This window comes from Rhipicephalus sanguineus, chromosome 6 (genome assembly GCF_013339695.2).
Source record: "Rhipicephalus sanguineus isolate Rsan-2018 chromosome 6, BIME_Rsan_1.4, whole genome shotgun sequence".
Lineage (NCBI taxonomy): Eukaryota > Metazoa > Arthropoda > Arachnida > Ixodida > Ixodidae > Rhipicephalus > Rhipicephalus sanguineus.
In genome coordinates this window covers 102,779,333-102,798,460 of record NC_051181.1, presented here as the reverse complement: position 1 = coordinate 102,798,460, position 19,128 = coordinate 102,779,333, and the positions used below count along the sequence as shown (strand labels likewise).

Here is a 19,128-nt window from a genome sequence, read left to right as displayed (position 1 = left end):
CATAAAGTGCACATTGCTTACGTACTTAAGTTCTAACAAGAAATGACGTTTAGTCACGCCAAAATTATGACATTTAAATTTTGTTCAATGGTCACAATAACGCAATATTATTACACGGCACACAATAAACATCAATTGTTGTAATGAGCACAAAAAGTGCGCGGACACTACATGCACTATGTTTTGTATTATGCTCCGATAAGTTACCGTTACGTGTAACGTATACAGGCATGCTAATTGCAGATCAATAGATAACTTAGCGATCTGCTCACCGATACCAGGTATTATAGTAGGCAATGCGTGTTCACGAAGGAAACCGGGCCACAAGAATACTGATTGACGAAAATCCAGCGACACAGTACTCCGAACCGTTGCCTCGGTTTCTTATCTAGAAGAGATGGGTCGCCAGGTGTGCGTGCGTTGCTATCGAATCCTTCAACAACACATCTTTTCCGCTGGTACCAAGGCAAGCGCTCGGCGTTATATGTTATCCGCATCGTCCCGTTGCCCGTTGAACGCTGTACTCAACACGTTCACCAACGAAGGAACGCACCTCACAGCTTCGCGCATAGCAAAAATTAAATTCTCACCACAATACTTCAGAGAACGCACGCAAGTGCGGAACACCAAAACACGTGAGGGGGCGTGTCGTCACAGACGAACTTTACGAGAGCACCTTTCCATGCACCGTGCGGACTGCCCTGAATAGTAATGGCGTGCGCCTCTCTTCAGAGGGCGCTAAGAAAAAGATTTTTCGTAAGAATTAAACAGTGTTATGAATTCTTTGTACATTGCACCTAAATAATATTGTTCGGGTAATAAATGTCATTTGTAAAACATAAAGATTAGTTTTTGTTCTCTCCGCACCCTGTGGCGCTTCAATCGCAGCACTCATAACTGCCCTTGCTGATGTCGCTGCCAGTAAGTTCTGAACTCCTTTTCACCCGAAGCTTGGCGACATGTTTGAGTCGAACTATTTGGGTCGATCGTACTGTAGCACGAAGATCGCTTCACTCGCCTCAACGGCCACGTTTCTTCACGCCTTCTTTTGAAAGCGAGTGCCCGCGGTCTGCGCCTGCGTTTTGCAGTCATGTTTGCCTGTGCGCACTGACGCTATGGATGTTAATTTAGTTAGCAAGTGAATGCTTCAATTTTGTACGCTAAATAAAAAATATTAAATTTGCTTCGTGTAGCTGTATACTAATTCTCGGTCCTAAAGCTGCTAGCTTAAAGTCGTATAACTTTCCCCCTTGTAGTTACCGCATTCATTGCTTCACCTTTACGGCGAAGCTGTGTTTCTTTTCTTTTATTGAAGCGCCTGCGCAATACCCCAAAACTGCATTGGTGCGTCGGACTATGGGGGCTACGTACCCGTCGGCGCAAGCGTGATGTTATATCTATCGGACGCGTTGCTACGACAAGAGGTGTGGCAGTGATAAGGTACCTGATCCGGCCCGGTAAAGAGCTCTGGCCTGATACACGCTCTCTGGTTGTTAAGACAGCTAATTTCCGGTCCTTCATGTGGCGGATGCCCGGTAAGTCAGTAGGTCGGTCTAAATGGCAGGCAGTTAGCTGAAGAAATTGTATATGCATTTCGCGTATCCTACAAGTAGTAGTGGAGATATATTCTCTGGCATAAGATCCCCATAATATCCAACAAAACAACGGTCAAGTGCTCATGTACTTACATTCCGCATCTGCGAAGGTAATAACAGCGCATTTATCCTTTGAATCGTAGTATTGAAAAAACGTATTTCCTTCCATTTAAGTACTCTGGAAAAAATAGGTACGACATTCTCACTGGCATCTCGCGGTTGGTGATGGTAATCAGAACAAAGTTAAAGTTAAAATGCATCAACTGCACAGATTTTATTTTATTTAAAGATTCCTTACAGGCCTCGTTAGAGGCATTGGGTAAGGGGGGCATCACAAAAAATAAATGATCACATATAATGAATACATATCATACAGGATGAGATGGTTCAAAGCACACATGTCCTTTTTTAAACACATTGAAATAATGGCTAACAATAATTGTAGAGGCGAAAAGAGAAAATGAGTATTTCAACGGTATAACTAATTAATACAATTTATAGAAACGTCAACTGACACATTTTGTACACGCGCAGGTAATGCACAGTAAAGAAAAATTAAACATACGAGTACAATGAATGAGCAAGAAGAAATAACGAAGTCATACATAAGAGAGCTAATAAAACACATACAACGAGAAGAAAAAAGGCGTTATACATTTTGTCGAGGTTATGCGGAGGAATGTGAAATGATGAGTTGACGAAATTTATCGGGATTTTTTTCGGACACAATGGAATCGGGAAGCGCATTCCACAGCCGAATGGCACGAGGAAGTGCCGACGAATTGAATGCATGAGTGCTTCCGTACATGCGAGTGAAACTGAGGTGATTATGTAATCTGCGAGATGTGCAAGATGAAACTTCAAGCCGCAAGAAAGATTTTTTACCAGCATAGACGTATTTGTGAAACAATGACAAGAGTGCAAAGTCCCGACGAGTACTGAGGAGTGGAAGTGAACTATCATGTTTTATTCGTGAGATGCTGGATTTGTAACTATAGTTATTAGAGATAAACCTAGCTGCCCTATTTTGTACTGATTCTAATAAACTGATTAAGATGTTATGATGGGGTGACCATATTGGAGAGGCATATTCCAGCTGTGGGCGAACAAATGTCTGAAAAGCTAGCTTGCGAATATTGGAGGGAGAATTTCTCAAGGTTCGACGTACGTACCCCAGTGACTTTGAAGCGTTAGCACATATGCTTGTAACGTGAAGGTTCCAGGAAAGGTTTGACGTCAGATGAATTCCTAAGTACTTGTATGTGGTGGCAGGAGAAATTGGATTATTATTTATGTGATAAGAGAAATTTGAGACTAAGTGCTTACGAGTAAAAGAGACTACTTTGCATTTAGATGAATTAAGGGTCATCAACCAAGTTTTACACCAATTAAAAATAAGCTGAAGATCGTTCTGGAGAATGTGATGGTCATCGGGGCCGGTAATAGGGCGGTATATAATGCAATCATCTGCGAATAATCGCACATGGGAAGCTAGGTTATTAGGGAGGTCATTTATATATATTAAAAATAGTAGCGGCCCGAGAACGCTGCCTTGCGGTACGCCGGAGGTAACATAGCATATGGGAGACGGAAGATCATTAACTATTGTAAACTACTGGCGATTTGAAAGAAAGTTTCGAAGCCATGTTAGTGACTGTGAATCCAATTTTAGGGCAGTTAACTTTGAAATCAGGCGGCAGTGGGCTACACGGTCGAATGCCTTCGAAAAGTCGAGAAAAATGCTATCAATCTGTATGTTACGGTCCATGTCAAAATGCAAGTCAGTTGTGAATTCTAAAAGCTGTGTCTCACATGAAAAGCCTCTCCTGAACCCGTGCTGATTGGTGAAAAAAAAGTTATTTGATTCTAGATGATTGTATATGTGCGATGCAATTATGTGCTCTAGCATTTTACAACAAATACAGGTTAGTGAGATGGGTCTATAGTTATCTGGTGAGTGTCTGTCACCGCTTTTGAATATGGGGACTACTTTTGCAGTCTTCCAATCACACGGGAGTTCTCCTGAAGTTAGTGACAGTCTGAAGATCTGGTATAGTATTTTGCTCGAAGTAATGACGGTGTTCTTTAGCACTTTGGAGGTAATCCCATCGACGCCACAAGAATTAGATAACTTAAGATTATTTACGAGGTTAACAATGCCATCGATAGAGATTTCAATGGGCGTCATATACTGATACTCAAAGTCGGGAACCTCAGGTATGGCGGAGCAATCTTCTTCACAAAAAATAGATGAAAAATAAGAATTGAAGCTCGAAGGACACTCATTATCAGGAAGAGGCACGTGCTTGCTATCATGTAATGAAATGTTGTCAGTATCGCGGTTCGGGGAAATGACTTGCCAAAATTTTTTAGGGTTCGAATTTAGCAGGGATGGAAGATCGTGACAAAAGTACTTATCTTTAGCACTGCTTAAAGCCGAGTTATAGTTTTTTAGACACTCACTGTATTTCGCCCAAGCCGCGGGGGTGTCCAATTTTTTGGCACTCCTGTAGACGCGTTTCTTTTTGTTTCTAAGTCGCCTAAGGGAATTCGTGAACCAAGGGTTCGATTTATCATTGGTTATTTTGATTAACGGGATGCACTGGTTTACTAGCGAGCATAATTTATCGCGGAACAGCACCCAGTTCTCTTCTACCGTTCGACTGTACAGAGAAGGAAGAAATTCATTGTGGTAAAAAAATTCTAGTTCAGCATTCATGGTAGCGTAATCACCCTTGCTATAGTTACGAATAGTTTTGTTTACCTTGCCCGTAAAAGGTAACGGAATATTAATAGTTAATTGGAGCATACAATGGTCGCTAAAACCTTCAAGATAAGTTATTTGCTCTACTGTTTCTGGATTGCTTGCAAGTACTAAGTCCAGTATATTAGATCCGCGAGTGGGTTGGTTGATAACCTGGGAGAAATTAAAGTCCAGGGTTAAATTAATGAAATCTGATGACATTTGACAAGGAGAGGTTAGCTTTTCCCAGTCGATGTGCGGAAAATTAAAATCCCCCAGAACATAAACCATATCTGCGTGGCAGGCCTTAAGTGTATTGGCAATACTGTCGCGAAGATCGATGATGAAGGTTTCGTTTGAATCGGGAGGACGGTAACAAGCACCGATTAACACATTTGTTGAACGGGTTTGAAGGACGGCCCAAATAATCTCGACGTTTGAGTCTGTGTGAATGCAATGGGAAGTAAATATCTTTTTAATAGCAAGTAAGACACCGCCGCCTCGTCTGTTACGGCGGTCGCATCGATACACATTGTATATGCTCGCGAAGGAAAACAGTTCATTATTAGAAATATCAGGATGGAGCCAGGTTTCGGTAAGAATAACGATGTCAGAGTCAGCATCTTCGAGAAAGGAAGAAAGTTTATCCTGCTTCGACGCAAGACTTCGAATGTTAGTAAATGATAATGATATTGGAGATTTAATGTGATTAGGTAATGATCCTAGACGGTCCTGTGTGCACGTGCGCCTGTTTAGCTATTTATTCCACTGCACAACAGTTTGCGTGACAACATCGTAGACGTAAGTAGATGTACCCATGCGCAGCTTATCAAGAGATAACTTGTATGGTCTGTTTTGAGTCTTGGCAAATTCTATCAATTTTCTTCTAGCTTGGCGGGTGGCAAATGAGAAGTCTTCTCGAATGGAGAACGATGAGCCTTTAAGCTTACGTGCTGCTGCAAGTACCTCTTGTTTGTCTTTAAAGAAAGTAAATTTTGCTATGAGAGGACGGTGCTTATCAACATTATATTTGCCGAGCCGATGCACACGTTCGAACTGCGAACTAGTTGTTGTTATTCCGAGCATGTCTGCGCAAAACTTCATTATTTTAAGCTCTGATGCTGCCCAATCCTCTGCAGAGTTGTCTTCAATACCAAAGAAAACTAAGTTTGATCGTCGTAGCCTGTTCTCAGCATCCTCGCACCTAGAGTTAATTGTTACGAGCTGATTAGAGACGCCCTGCAGAACATCGGCTCCAGTGGCAGAATTGGCCGAGTGCTCCGAGGGGGCGTATGCTTCTAGGGGCGTTACCCTTGCGTTAAGAAGTTCGATTTTGCTCTTGGCAGTTGCTAGTTCGTCTTTCGTACTTTTTATTTCAGCATGCAGCTGCGCGTTGCCCTGCTCGAGCTCCGTCACTTTCACTAGTGCAGCAGCCTCCCCCTTTTTCGTACTCTTTAGTTCAGCGACGAGTGCTGCGTGCGCTTCTTCTAATTTAGAAATTCTATCTACGACACTTGCAAGGGTTTCCGCCTCTGCCTTAGTCATCGGACCAGGGTTGGACTCAATATCACCAGAAAGCATAAGTAACAATTCCTGCAATACACAGTACAAATGAGAAGCAATAGCGTGTACGCGCTTCTGTACATCGGGCAGTTCTACAGGGCACGACACCTTTAGCAAAAAGTAATTGCTGGTCCTCACACACGAAGCACCAGATAGGTAACTAACCTGCAAAAACAGCTTGTGTGAGTTCGTCATCGCGGATGCGGTGCCGTGCCCGAAGCCGCCGATGTCTGGATGATATTTATATCCGCCGCCAGTGGTGCAGAGCGTAGCCGTGCCTTGTTGCCAGACTCGGTAGTTGGCTTCTTCCAACGTCGGTGCCGGTGGCGCGGAAACTGGCCCGGGACCAAACAGAAATCCAGAATCCGGCGGGCGTGATCCCAGCATTGCATAGCAGAACGCACAAGAAAAGGCAGCCTGCAAAAACAGCTTGTGTGAGTTCGTCATCGCGGATGCGGTGCCGTGCCCGAAGCCGCCGATGTCTGGATGATATTTATATCCGCCGCCAGTGGTGCAGAGCGTAGCCGTGCCTTGTTGCCAGACTCGGTAGTTGGCTTCTTCCAACGTCGGTGCCGGTGGCGCGGAAACTGGCCCGGGACCAAACAGAAATCCAGAATCCGGCGGGCGTGATCCCAGCATTGCATAGCAGAACGCACAAGAAAAGGCAGCCTGCAAAAACAGCTTGTGTGAGTTCGTCATCGCGGATGCGGTGCCGTGCCCGAAGCCGCCGATGTCTGGATGATATTTATATCCGCCGCCAGTGGTGCAGAGCGTAGCCGTGCCTTGTTGCCAGACTCGGTAGTTGGCTTCTTCCAACGTCGGTGCCGGTGGCGCGGAAACTGGCCCGGGACCAAACAGAAATCCAGAATCCGGCGGGCGTGATCCCAGCATTGCATAGCAGAACGCACAAGAAAAGGCAGCCTGCAAAAACAGCTTGTGTGAGTTCGTCATCGCGGATGCGGTGCCGTGCCCCGATTGACCTTCGCGAAATACCAACAGTATTTCCTTAGCGGAGATCCTTGCGCAAACGAAGCCAGTCATTTTGAATACCAACAGTATTGCATATGCAATTCCCGAACGTATTAATTCCTGCAGGCATCAAAAAATTTGACATTAGTGCCAGATTATTTCTCTAAAGTGTATCGACAGGCTATGTAGCTTCGCTACAAGCAACGTTGTTGTTTTGTATCTCGATGCGCAAGAAGTTTGAAAACGAATGCCGCGCGGTTCTTTATCCCGTTTAAATATATCTCTAAGTGTATAAAAAAAAACTGGCGCGGCTTGCACTAGTGGCGTAAGGCTGAAAGAGTCGCCCTGGGCTGCCTGCCTTGATTCTGTTTATCTTTCTTTTTCTTTATTTTTCCTTCTTCCTCTCCTTCTTTTTTTTCTCTCTTTGTCTTCGTTGTCTCTACGTCTTGTCTTTGTTTATTTCTATTTCTTTCTGTATATCACTTTTTCTCGCTCTTTCTATGTTCTTTCTGTCTTTTTTCTCTCTCTCTCTCTCTCTCTCTCTCCCTTTATTACTTTCTTTATCTTCATTTTTTTCGCTTTTATTCCTTTTTTCTCTTTCTGACGTGATCTATGTTTTTTTTTCTTTTTTGTGTGTCTGTTTCTCTTTCTCTCTCTGTCTTTCTGTTCTTTTTTCTCCTTGTTCCCTTTTTTTTATATGCCTCTCGTTTTCTTTCCTTCTCCCTCTTTCTCTCACTCTGCACTCCTTCTCCCACTCGCCCTAGTTATTGCATCCCACGCCGGACAAATCGGCGCAGCTGGAGAGCGTGCGCCGGTTGCCCATGTTTAGGGAATGAAGCAGCAGAGGGCGAAAACAGCTCGCGCCAGCATGATAATCACATTTTTCGCGAAGGCCAGTCGGGCGTTTGCCTTGTTTGAACACATTCGCTATTTCAAAGTAAAGAAACCAATGTCATGTTCGCAGCGCCGATATCGTATGCTCGGGCGCATACAGCTAAACATGTGCATTCAGCTGCACATGTTTAGTCAACTGCCTGCAGCTCACACGGAGTTTTTATTCTGGCACGTACCCTGTCAATGGCTACGCGCGCAGTTCATTTCCTAACTGCGCGTGAAAAAGGTTAGTTACAAACGGACATACCGCAATGTATGCGAAGTTCTCTGAAAATTCTAATTGCATTTTAATGAAATCGTAGACAGAGATAGCAAAATGCTTATTTAGCACCCAGTAAATAAATAAATAAGCAATAAATAAAACACCAACAAACAAAAGCCAGACTTTATAGCACTCAGAGAAGTAGTAAACACGGTATTTCGCCCATCAGAAAATTTCCCAAGGCAACAAATCTCAATTTCAATGCAGTTTTCCTGCCCTCAATAGGATCTTACAAAATGAAAATTTTGTGCAAGAATATCTACCTTTTGTGTGAGTCCTGGTTAATGAGGACGCCACGATTTTATTAAAGGGGCACCATGGCACTGAATGAGAAAAGATGCACAAAAGAAATCGGTCAGCAACGGGAGACAAGAAAGAAAAGATGAGCTATTTCCACTATTTGCATGTTCAGTAGCGGTATTCTCTAAAATGATGACGAATTCATTTTTACACGTTTTTAAGCAAGCCTGAAGATCTGCAAACGAAATATCTGTAAATAGTATAAACATGCCTTTGCAATACAGTTTGACGCATTCTATAGATGTCCGATAACGATATCCTTTATTAGTGAAGGTGGGGTAAGCTTAATATGTGATCCTGGCAGTTCGCTCTTGTCATCCATAATGGTTCCAAAAAGCATACGACCACCTGCGTTGTGCACCATCATACGAAATCGCACTATAGAAACACAAAAATATTATATTAGCTTCAGTGTCAAGTACGCGTTAAAACTTCAGCCTGAAACGTTAACTAGATTCATTATTACGCAAACCGACCCACAAGAAGATGGGGAGGCAAGATAAATTCTTTAATAAAAGCACCTCATCAACGTATGGTCTTTGACCTCTCGATAGCCGGGCGCGTCTTTTTTTTTTTTTTTGCTTGTATACTAAACACTTGACGAAAATGGCGTTATCACTCTCCTAGTAATCCGAGATACATAAACATAGTGCGCTATTGCTCCTCACCTCTGATTCTCGCGGCCTCCAACACGGGGGCTACGTCTATTCCATTTTCCTTGGACATCTTCATGAATACACGGTAGGCTGTGCAGTTTCGCTGGCTAAGAATAGATGCATATGTAATTTATAGTTGCCGGCGTCACAACAACTTTTTATTTCTTTTATCGTCCGTACAAGGTGCAAAACATACTTGCATATTACAAGAGATTATTTATGAAATTGTTCAGCCGATTTCTTCTTTATTTCTTCACCAGAATGGTTACGCAAGTTGGCCTAGCTATGTGAGAATTAAGTACCGAAACGTAGTTGTTCCGTATACAAAAACTGCCTGTATTAATAGTTTAATACGAAGACTACCTCTATTATTAGTTTTCTTAGGCAATAGTACCGAAAAACTGCTATGAGTATATAAATCTTGTCTCTAGAACACCATGTAAATATTCGAACTGTGACGGATGCGTCCTGAAGCCACCATGTTCACGCTCTGTGTTAACCGGAACTAGATCATACGCGACGCGGGCGCTCTTGTTAGACCCTGTTCGATAATACCCACTTTTGTCCCTCCTGCACAGTGGGGCTCAGTGCTTAATGGTGAGGTTTTAACGCGATAGCGTTAAAGAGCTCGTACCGCAGAAATTCCGCCGTCGGCGTCGGCACCGTTGGTTGTGAGCGAAAAATCATCATCTTGTCCGTGATCGAAAAATCGAAAAAGCTGCAAATAAAATAAATAATAAAAATGTTGGGTCCGAGTGAGAATCGAACCCAGGCCGTCTGCGTGGCAAGCAGGTGTTCTACCACACAGCCACGCCTCTTTCTTTTTTTTCTTTCATGGTATTTATCACACTTAGTCAATGCTTGGAGCTGCTTTAAAAGTAACTTTGATGCTTCCCAAAAATACGCGTCCTGTATACAGATGTCACAGTACGAGATGTAATATGGCAGTAATATTGCGTGGCACAAGCGTACATTGCCATCGGGCGTCACACCACGTCAATATCATAACGACTTGGTGGTTTAAAGACAGGCACCCATTACAAAAGGCACACACATTACTGCGCGTATTCCCTTAAGACCACGTAGTGGGTGCATCGCAGCTTCGAAAAGGGTTCTCGCGCATAATTGCTCCTGGTTTAAAGCATGCTACCCTTTACATAAGGCACACACCTTATTGCGCGCATTCTGTTAAACACTCGTAGTGTTCGAAATGCGCACTAGGGGCAGGATATTGCTATCGCGTTCAACTCTTAAAGGCGAAGCTTAAGCGTCCCCCAATTTTTTTTGTTTGTTTTTTGTTTTGTTGTTTTTTAAAACAAAATCACACTTTTTCTTTCCTCAAGTTTTCAAGGCCAAAGCTTTCTTCCTATTCATTTCATAGTCACTGATGTTGTAGCATTATTAAACTTCATTATAATCCTAAAATCTCATTGTCATCTGGCTGCAATTCAGTTGCGTCAATGGTGCTGAAAATCATGGAAGTGTACTCCTCTGTTGTCCTAATACCTTTGCTCGATCATTTGGTGCTCCCGAATTCCCAGCGATTAGAAAGTGGGGAATGTTGCTGCTGTCACTAAGTCAGGTAATATACATCTCTCCGATAACTCCTCAACAATGACACTTACAAGCATCCCGTATAGGCTTCTTGAAAACGCCAATAACTCTTATTTAGCTGCAGTTCCAGAAGACCAGTTTTTCTTCGCCTTACTGCCGCCATGGTTTCAGACAATGGTGTTATAGTGAAACGCAGCCATGGTCATTCAGTAATGATCTATTCATGCACAACGACGACAGCTTTCACACTAACTGCATATTCTTAGGTTTTGCTAAAGCTTTTCACAACACGGCTCGTCAGTTGATTCATAAAGAACAATTAAGAAAGGCGTCAATGTTTTTTACTGAATTATGAACGCACCGTCACGGTGGTCTAGTGTGCATGGTGCTTGACTGAATCGCGGCTGCCGCATTTTCGGATGTTTGAGGCCCATGTACTTAGATTTAGGTGCACGTTAAAGAATCCCAGGTGGTCGAAATTCCCAGAGTCCTTTGCTATACAATGTTCTCCATAAGCATATCGGTCTTTTGGTACGTCAAACCGAACAATTATTCTTATTACTGGTTTAGAAACTTCCTTGCAAACCCACCTGGTACGTCACAGCTACCAACTTCTCATCGGCTTACCTATTTCTAATTGCGGGTCTATCGCACAGATCTGTGTTGCGACACTTCCTCTCTTTAATTTAGATTAACGCCCTAGGGACTGTATGACATGTTCATCAGCAGATTTTTTCAGCGACGACTGCGTGTTTTTCAACAGCCTAGCCGGACCATATGCTCATTAAAAAAAAGCTCACTGTTTCGCTTAAGGGCGAAGCAATGAATGTGATAGCAACAAACTGTAATGTTATACGGTAAAACGCACCTTCGTTGCGGCAGTCGTGTCTGCTCGGGGCTGTGAGTAAACAACCACCACGCTTTCGCGTGCATTTTCGATTGCTTGGATGCCAAGTTTGTCGTGCGGCTTTAAATTTATTATGAGCTCAGTGTGAAACGCATAAATTTACATCTGCCCTATTGAGTCACTGGCAGCATTGCAATGCGAAGTGCTCATTATCGTGAGGTTTCACTTTTGCCGACGTAAGCATCGGATGATAACAACGTTGGATCACAAGTCTAATGCCACTTAGGATTTTTGTGCCCGATGATAAGCATGTCTGATTTCGCGAAGCCATCGAAAATTTAATTGCCGCCTTGGTTCTTTTTTTTTCAGTTCGTTTCCAAAGAGGCAGCTGTATATTGCCCGCGGCTAACGCGCATGCAATGCTATAATATATTATGTGCCGAAACCACGACATTGTTATGAGGCACGTTGTGGTGGGGGACTTCGGATTAATTTCGGCCACCTGGGGCTCTTCAACGTGCACCTAAATTTATGTACGCCGGGGGTACTGCATTTCGCTCCCATCGAAATGCAGCTGCCGTATGCCGGAATCGAACCCATGACCTCGATCTTAGCAGCGCAACACCTCAGCCTGCTAAGCAATCACGGCGTATCGCATGCAAGGCCATTATAAACGCTCGGTGCAAACATGCAGCTTAATTCTGTTTACAGTGAGCCGCGACTGGAAATGTGACGCCATCAGCTGAACAAAACACTTGCAGCACTCACGGTATGGTATTTAAACTGTGGTGTATTAAGTCAACATGCTCTGCTGCTGTCGCTTACGAATGGTTAACTCGGAAAGCCAGCGCGCAGTCTCGAAATGTACACAGGGGTCCACTGTTAAAGGGAACATCGGAGCGTGTGGCGGCGAATCCCGCCGCGTGAAGAATTTTTTTTGGCAAAAATTTCTTTGTCCCTCTTTCGTTATTTCTTTCTTTCCGTCTCTCTGTGTGTTTCTCTCTTTCCTTCTTTCTCCCTTTCTCTCTCTGTAATAACCCTATCATACATAAGGGTTATTACAGGCCACGCCGTAGTTGTGAGCAGCGGGATTTGCCCAAATTCTGTGGCGCACACCTTTTCACGATGATGATAGTTTTGCGGCAGGGTCGACACTTAACGGCCGGCTTAAACAGCTTCGCTGCTAAAACAACATTGAAAATATACAATTGCTTTAGTTTCCTTTTACTGAACATAGTTGAAATGCGAGCTGACAAAAATTACCTTGGATTGCCAAAGTGATAGTGTTCAATCAGCGACATCTCCGTCTCTTTTATGGTTGTTTTCCGAATGTAGATACAATCCGGATCATAGCCATCCACAATGTGAGAATAGCTCCTTCTGAGCAAAAGGATGCTTTCGGCTGTGTTGAAAAACTGGAAAATAAAAAAAATGAAATCTTTGCTGTTTTAGGAGACTATTATTCGTAAAACGCGCAGAATAACCATTTGCATTTTGCTTGTTCTCTTGTAGTAGCCATAAAGTTGTCATATATGGGCATAAATTTGCTCCGGCAGGCCAAACATCCTTCAGATAAGCCTACGAAGCGTTTTATAATTACGCTAAACTTGTAAGCGTGAACTGAGCTCAGACAAATAAAAATGTATAGGTTAACCCGACTATTCTAACGTGCGAATATGTGTTCGTCAAAACATATGCAATTTGGACTAAGCGAGTAAAATTTCTTTTCTGGGAAATTGATAGTTGAATTATTACAAATTTGACTACCTCGCTGACACCTTTGGGCGAGAATGGATAGCAAAAATGGCAATCAACTACAGCAACGTGTAGCCTCGATGATTGTAATAACTAAACATCAGAGTAAATTTGGCATCAAAGATTACATGTTTCTTGTGCACAAAAAAATGAGTGTGCATCAGGTAAAAGATTGTGCAATGTGTGCGGTTTTTTTTCAGAACCACCATGAATACGTCGATATATGACGGCACGTCACCGAAAGAAATCACCAAAGACACAGATACATGATTATGAACCTTATAACATAAGTGAGTACGAAGGTTTTGTAGTGATTAGATAAACACTCAAACCAATTCCTGCATTGCAGAGCTAGTGTCATCTTAATGATGGGAAAATACACGTATACGGGCATCGCAGATTTAAAGAGATGAAACTAGACTTAAACGAACAACGGAATGCTCATGCAGTTGTTCACTCCATAGTTTCTGTATGTGACTTCCTGTTGGAGCCACGTACCTGTTGGAGCCAGTAGCTCTAGTTTCATCTACACCTGAGCTCCCGGCTGAATCCGTGGTGTGAACACGTTCCAGTGTGTCTAAGGGACTGTTAAGGCAGGTACAACATTTTAACACGAAAGTGTTTTATGCCGGGGTCCACCAAGTACATTCGTTACGGATATGACGTTGATAAAATGGACCCCAACGGGTGAGAAAGAAAAAAAAAAACAAGAAAACGATGCGCCGCTGGGAGTCGAACCCAAGACCTTGCGCGGCCGCGGGGGGGGGGGGGGGGGAAAGCGCCCGACGCTAAACCGCCCAAGCTAACTTTGGCAGATGCTGGACACTTCACGAACGCGCCTTATATCTTTCACACATTCTCTCTCGCACGGTGCTCTCTGTTGGCGGTGTAGGTAGGCGGGGAGGAGCGGGGTGGTGCCGCCGTCTGTGAGAGGTGAAAAGAAGTAATGCGTCATGATCAACACTTACTAGCGCTTACTCCGAGATTGCGTGCGAAATCGAAGGTCATGGTTTCAACAATTTAACGGCTGCAAGAAATGACTTCATTTTGGCCCTACTGCTGCAGCTTATGCATTAACGTCAAGTACAGTCATTCAGACAGGGCACTGTTAAATTCATGTCATAGTTGCGATCGCCATTTTGTCTCTATATGTCGTTCACCGCCTATTGAAAGGATGATCGCCACTACACTATTTTGGACACAGGATGGCACGCTGAGTAGCCGGAATGTAATACCGCTGTGCAACCGCACCGCATGTTTCTACTTATTCATCAGAAAAGCACGCGCCATTTCTTCTGAAGAGAATAAATTACGATCTGTAGTTACCCCAGGCGTAGCAGCAGGTGTTCGTAGGGCGCCCAGCCTACACACCTTCGCTAGCTCCACTCGTAACCTGTGGTCCCTCCAAAGGTTAATTTAATGCGTTATGAAAGAACAGGAGGCGTAAAAATAGTTCAACCATAGCAGCATACAAATAGCTGTCCTGTGATCATGTTCGCTGAAGCAAAGCTAACGTGAAAGCCCGGGATGTAATAATGCTAGAAAGAAATTGAAGGTGTCCTTAGCTGCGCTTTCTCTTAACCTCAACTGAGTTGAAAGTACAGTGCACTGCTGTAGTCTCCTGTTGTACAGTACGGTCCACTGTTAAAGGGAACACTCGAATGAGCAGCTTTAATATTGCTGGTCCTCTAGGAGCTAGTAAATAGGGAAACATTGTTCATAAACTGCACTCGTCTATCAAAAGAACTCAGAACTGTCAATCACCAGTAATCTTATGGAAGTATAAGCCACTATGCTTTTGCAAGAGAGCGAAATCCAAGCATCCCATGAACGCAAGTGCTCCCTTTAACAGTGGACCCGTCTGTACATGTACCTAGACCCCAAACTCCGCTTTCCTAGCTCTATTTGCAGCGAAGCTATAGGCATTCCATGGTCTCACGACGCCCTTAGTTAATCTGTTGAAGTATTACATGCGGTAAGTGTACTGGTTCCTAGCTCACGCTTTGGTTACACGTACCCACCAAACGTTACTTTCCTATGCTGACTTACGGAGGACGTATAGGCACCTTTTTGAGCTTTCACGGTGAAAGTGGCGCTTTTAATTATGTTATATTGGCTGTGCACGAGACCAACAAAACTTTTATGACCTCAACATAATCCTCTTTGACCCAGCTCTCCTATAGAACCATTAACTGGAACCGTCATACCGCCTTTTTATAAGAAGTTTCTTTTAGACGTTCGTTACACTTTTTATGGCGCTATTTTGGACTCACGAGAGCTCAACCTCTCCGCTATAGCTTTATGTCGGTAGGATCTCGAGCCATAAAATGCATGCTGTCGCCGTCCGTGTAAAATTACGAGATGCGAATGAGCGCTGCGAGCGCTGTACTTGATACATAGGCAATGTTCGACTTGTAGCTATCCAACGTGCGCTGAATTTTTTTAAAATGAATGCACGAAGTCAAGCTACTCTCGAATTATTTTTTTCACTTGTCTTGATACTGAGAGGTTTGAAACCCGAAATGACCAAGCATGCATTGCGAAATGCAAATTAGGAAAGTGTACGCGAGCTGCTTACGTTAGAACACTTAAGACTACCCAGTGGGCAAATTCAACGCGGTTTGGAAAGAGTGAAAAAATATAAACAGCGAGTTGAATGAAACCATCGCAACACTGATTCTTTTAGCGCAACAGAAATTCATAATATCGTTTTCCAAAAGAAATGATAGCACGACAAAAAAAAAATGTGCAAATAAGGATCTTACTTCCTTAACATCCTTCAACGTGGCCCTTCCGCTGTAGTCAAAAGTTCCGGTAGCATGTTCAAATACGAAAACGATGAGCAAACCGCGCATCATTGTACGCCAATGCGGGCAAAATGCCAACGTGCGAAATACATAGAGACACCTGTGGAAAAAAAAAAAAAAACAGAACATCTTTTTCGATGCATTCTGGCACCTCCCGCGTTTCTGCGTATGCACGCCGCTAAGATCAGCATTGAGAAATTTAATGACGTCATGGAGTTGCTAATTGACGAGTCATAGTTGAATGCTTCAGAATAACCTATCAACGCACAATTTGAAAATGAATCCCCGACCGCGAGCGCTTTAACATGAAGGCTATGCGCCGGACGACTTCTTTCGTTTTGGCAGTTAGTCACTCTAATATATATATCGAAGGAAATAATATGGCTTCTAAGGGCTCGTTTTTCTTTGTTATACACAATGTTAATGAGAACTAACATAACAGCCAATAATGCCAAGGAGAGTATAGGGGATGTTGTTTGTAATAATTGGGATATAAGGGTACTTAGATTTAAGTGTACGGTAAGGACACTGCCGTGTCCTTACCGTGCAGTGACCTTGAATATCACCCCCATTGAAATGCGGCCGCCGTGGCCGGGAATCGAACCTACATCCTCAAGTTTCGCAGCCTTACAACCTACCTGTTGAAGACCCATTGAGCTATCACGGTGGGTTTACCTAGCATGAAAGCTCGTGGCTTACAGAGTGTCATTGCACTGCGCAACAATGTACCTCAGCGAACATTTTTCTCTTGCTCAGCGAATATTTTACCCCAAGTCGCAGACAAATCAGCGGTGAAACAATATTGCAACAACCGCCATGATTTAATAATTTTTTTATTTGTTGATACACGAGGTGCCGAAATTGGGACGACCGCATCAGTAGCGAGAAATGTGTTTCAAGGACATGGTGCATTCTACGTCATAATATATTCAGTCGTGTGTACGTAAGCCATGTCGAGCCAGAACAAGCTTGCCACTATATTGCCACTTAGCAACGTGTGAGTTCGAACTAGTCGCTACCCCACACTTCAATATTGTTAAGCGTAAGACATTTCGACAAAAAGACACGGACAGGCGCTATCTGTGTACGTATCTTTTCGTCCAAACGTTTTGCGATTAGCGGTAGTCACACTTCTTCACTATGCTGGTTCCTAGCAATTAAATAATAATATTTGTCGGGGTTTTATGTCCCTAAACCACTACATGAGGCACGCCGTAGCTGAGTGCTCCGGAAACTTTGTCCTTCTGGTGTTCTTTAACGTGCACCTGAACCTGGGTACACGGGCCTCTAAGCATTTCGCCTCCACCGTGATGCGACCGCCGCGCCCGGGATTCGATCCCGTGACCTTCGGGTCAGCAGTCAAGCACCATAACCACTAGACCACCGTGGCTCGTCGCAATCAAACGGAATCAAAGTTTCTGGGAATTGACGCTGCTTTCGTGCAGTGCAAATATTACCAGGCATCACATGACAACTCTTGCGCGTATATATCTGAAGCAATGGGGGGCGGTGACGCGCTGTTCACCGAAGCTTTCCCAGTGTGCGGACCGCAATCATGGGCTCTCCGTGCAAGCAGGCGCCAGTGGAACTCGTTAAAGAATCTGATCTTGACAGCCTCATGGGTATCTTCTTCAAGCAATCCTTCTGTCACAATGCTTCCGACGCTGAAATGGTAAGCCGTACAATGTTCTTGTAGGTTAAACGTCGCGAACACATGATCGGAGGACTAGGCTGGCGTCAGTCCTATCGCATATAAAGAATGAATGCGTAAGCGCGACTAATTAAATGCTAGATGAGTAAGGCATGCCACCACATGTGTTCCTGCAATTGTTTTTTTTTTCTTTGAAACAGTTGTGCTAGCCAGAAATTATTCGTTGTTATAAGACGCGCCAAGGTGCCGCATGGTGAGATCTGAAGCGGCTCCTTTAAGCGGCGTTTACATCATATAGGACCTGAGGCAGCTCGTTATTTAATCTCGTTCCACCTTAATTCGTTGCTTGAGATGTTCGAGAGGCTAACAAAGCCGGATGTCAGTGTTCGCTGCTTATGCTCATTAAGCGTTCTTCGTTATTGCCGCGGTTGTCGCTTCTAGATGTGGGAAGCCTTTACACTACAACAATGCGACCCTATATGTAGATTGTCAGGGTTGTGCTTCTGAACGGACAGAAATTAATCATGTGGTCAGTGTAATATGCTGCTTCCATATACCTATAGCTCATCGTCGCACACTCAGATTTTACGACTATCTGTGTCGTGGTATCGTGCACTAGCACAATGCGCTTGTTCTGATCATAGTATAAGATTACATCTGAAGATGCTGGAACACCTCTCTGACGAGTCCATCATAGCGCTGTCGAAGAACTGGCGGAACCGCCCATTACTCGTAAATTCAGCACCGCAAAATAAGCTCGCGCGGACCGCGCGAGCCTTGTTAGTAGGGCGCAATACTTTGTGGTTGCCCGATAATTCGAACTGCAGCTGCTCTTCTCAGACTAGTTTGTCGAAGCGCACAGTTGCTATAGAATGAACGTTTAAGCGGTCGATTACATCTAGCAGGGGTTAGTTTGACTCGTAGGACACCGCATCACGTGTCTGTCGCGGAATGGGACTGGATGTTGCGAAAAAGCTGTAAGCAGTTGCGTTAGCCGCATGGCATACGTCAGTTTCCTCGGTCTTCTTTTTGTAGTATCTGAGTCTTGAGACATCATGATTTCGCCATAGCGCACTGGTTAGATGACTCGTTGGCGCAGCATGCACCGATACTTCTAATGCCGTTCCTGCGCAGTTATTTACAGCGCTTGGTTCCTGAGTTAACTCTCAATGCATGTTTACAAAGAGTGCAGGCAGCTGTACTGGTTCACAGGTATAGTGCTCTTAATGGGCCCCTGTAATTCAGTTATCTTTTAAGAGCGAGGCAGTTCTTAGTCGAGACTTTCAGGTCCGGGGTTGCGGTAGCGGTGATCACGTGTCCTCAGTGTGGCGAGAGTGAGGCTCGGTAGGAAAGGGAGGGATTCGTTTACTGCGAGAGGCGAGGGCGGAGGATGTCGAGGGGTGAACCTTCGAGAAACGAGCCAAGATTGGGTGACTGTGAGGTGCAGTGGAGTGTTAAATAGCGTGTCAGTGTTCAAGAGTTCGCGCTTTCGAGATGGCCAGCATTTCTCATTCTCCCGATGAAGAAGCCGC

General features: G+C 44.0%; 3 protein-coding genes across 3 annotated transcripts in view; 2 read left to right on the top strand and 1 right to left on the bottom strand.

Annotated features, from left to right (window-relative positions):
• Window positions 1-19,128, top strand: part of LOC125758869 (uncharacterized) — a 271,216-nt gene that overhangs the window by 223,899 nt on the left and 28,189 nt on the right. The gene's annotated exons all lie outside the window — the stretch shown is intronic.
• LOC125758867 (uncharacterized) lies at window positions 1,721-15,990 on the bottom strand. Its single transcript, XM_049416564.1, has 6 exons — window positions 15,904-15,990; window positions 12,647-12,798; window positions 9,617-9,700; window positions 8,995-9,089; window positions 8,290-8,349; window positions 1,721-1,773 (listed from the first exon to the last, which is right to left on the bottom strand). Exons 2-6 carry the CDS (start codon window positions 12,682-12,684, stop codon window positions 1,721-1,723), a joined length of 330 nt encoding a protein of 109 aa, XP_049272521.1. The 5' UTR covers window positions 12,685-12,798; window positions 15,904-15,990.
• LOC119396068 (myotubularin-related protein 14-like) overlaps window positions 17,497-19,128 on the top strand; it is a 29,654-nt gene continuing 28,022 nt past the window's right edge. Inside the window, exon 1 of the mRNA XM_049416563.1 lies at window positions 17,497-17,617. Within this exon, the coding sequence (XP_049272520.1) occupies window positions 17,501-17,617 (117 nt within the window). The 5' untranslated portion in view covers window positions 17,497-17,500. The remainder of the gene's footprint in view (window positions 17,618-19,128) is intronic.

Bases quoted from the DNA above. Each gene is read 5' to 3' on its own strand.
- LOC125758867 (XM_049416564.1), bottom strand. From the start codon at position 12,684: ATGTCGCTGATTGAACACTATCACTTTGGCAATCCAAG. The intron at 9,701-12,646 runs GTAATTTTTGTC...TTTTATTTGCAG, and splicing joins TATCACTTTGGCAATCCAAG to CTTTTTCGATTTTTCGATCA. The intron at 9,090-9,616 runs GTACGAGCTCTT...ATCTATTCTTAG, and splicing joins CCGACGGCGGAATTTCTGCG to CCAGCGAAACTGCACAGCCT.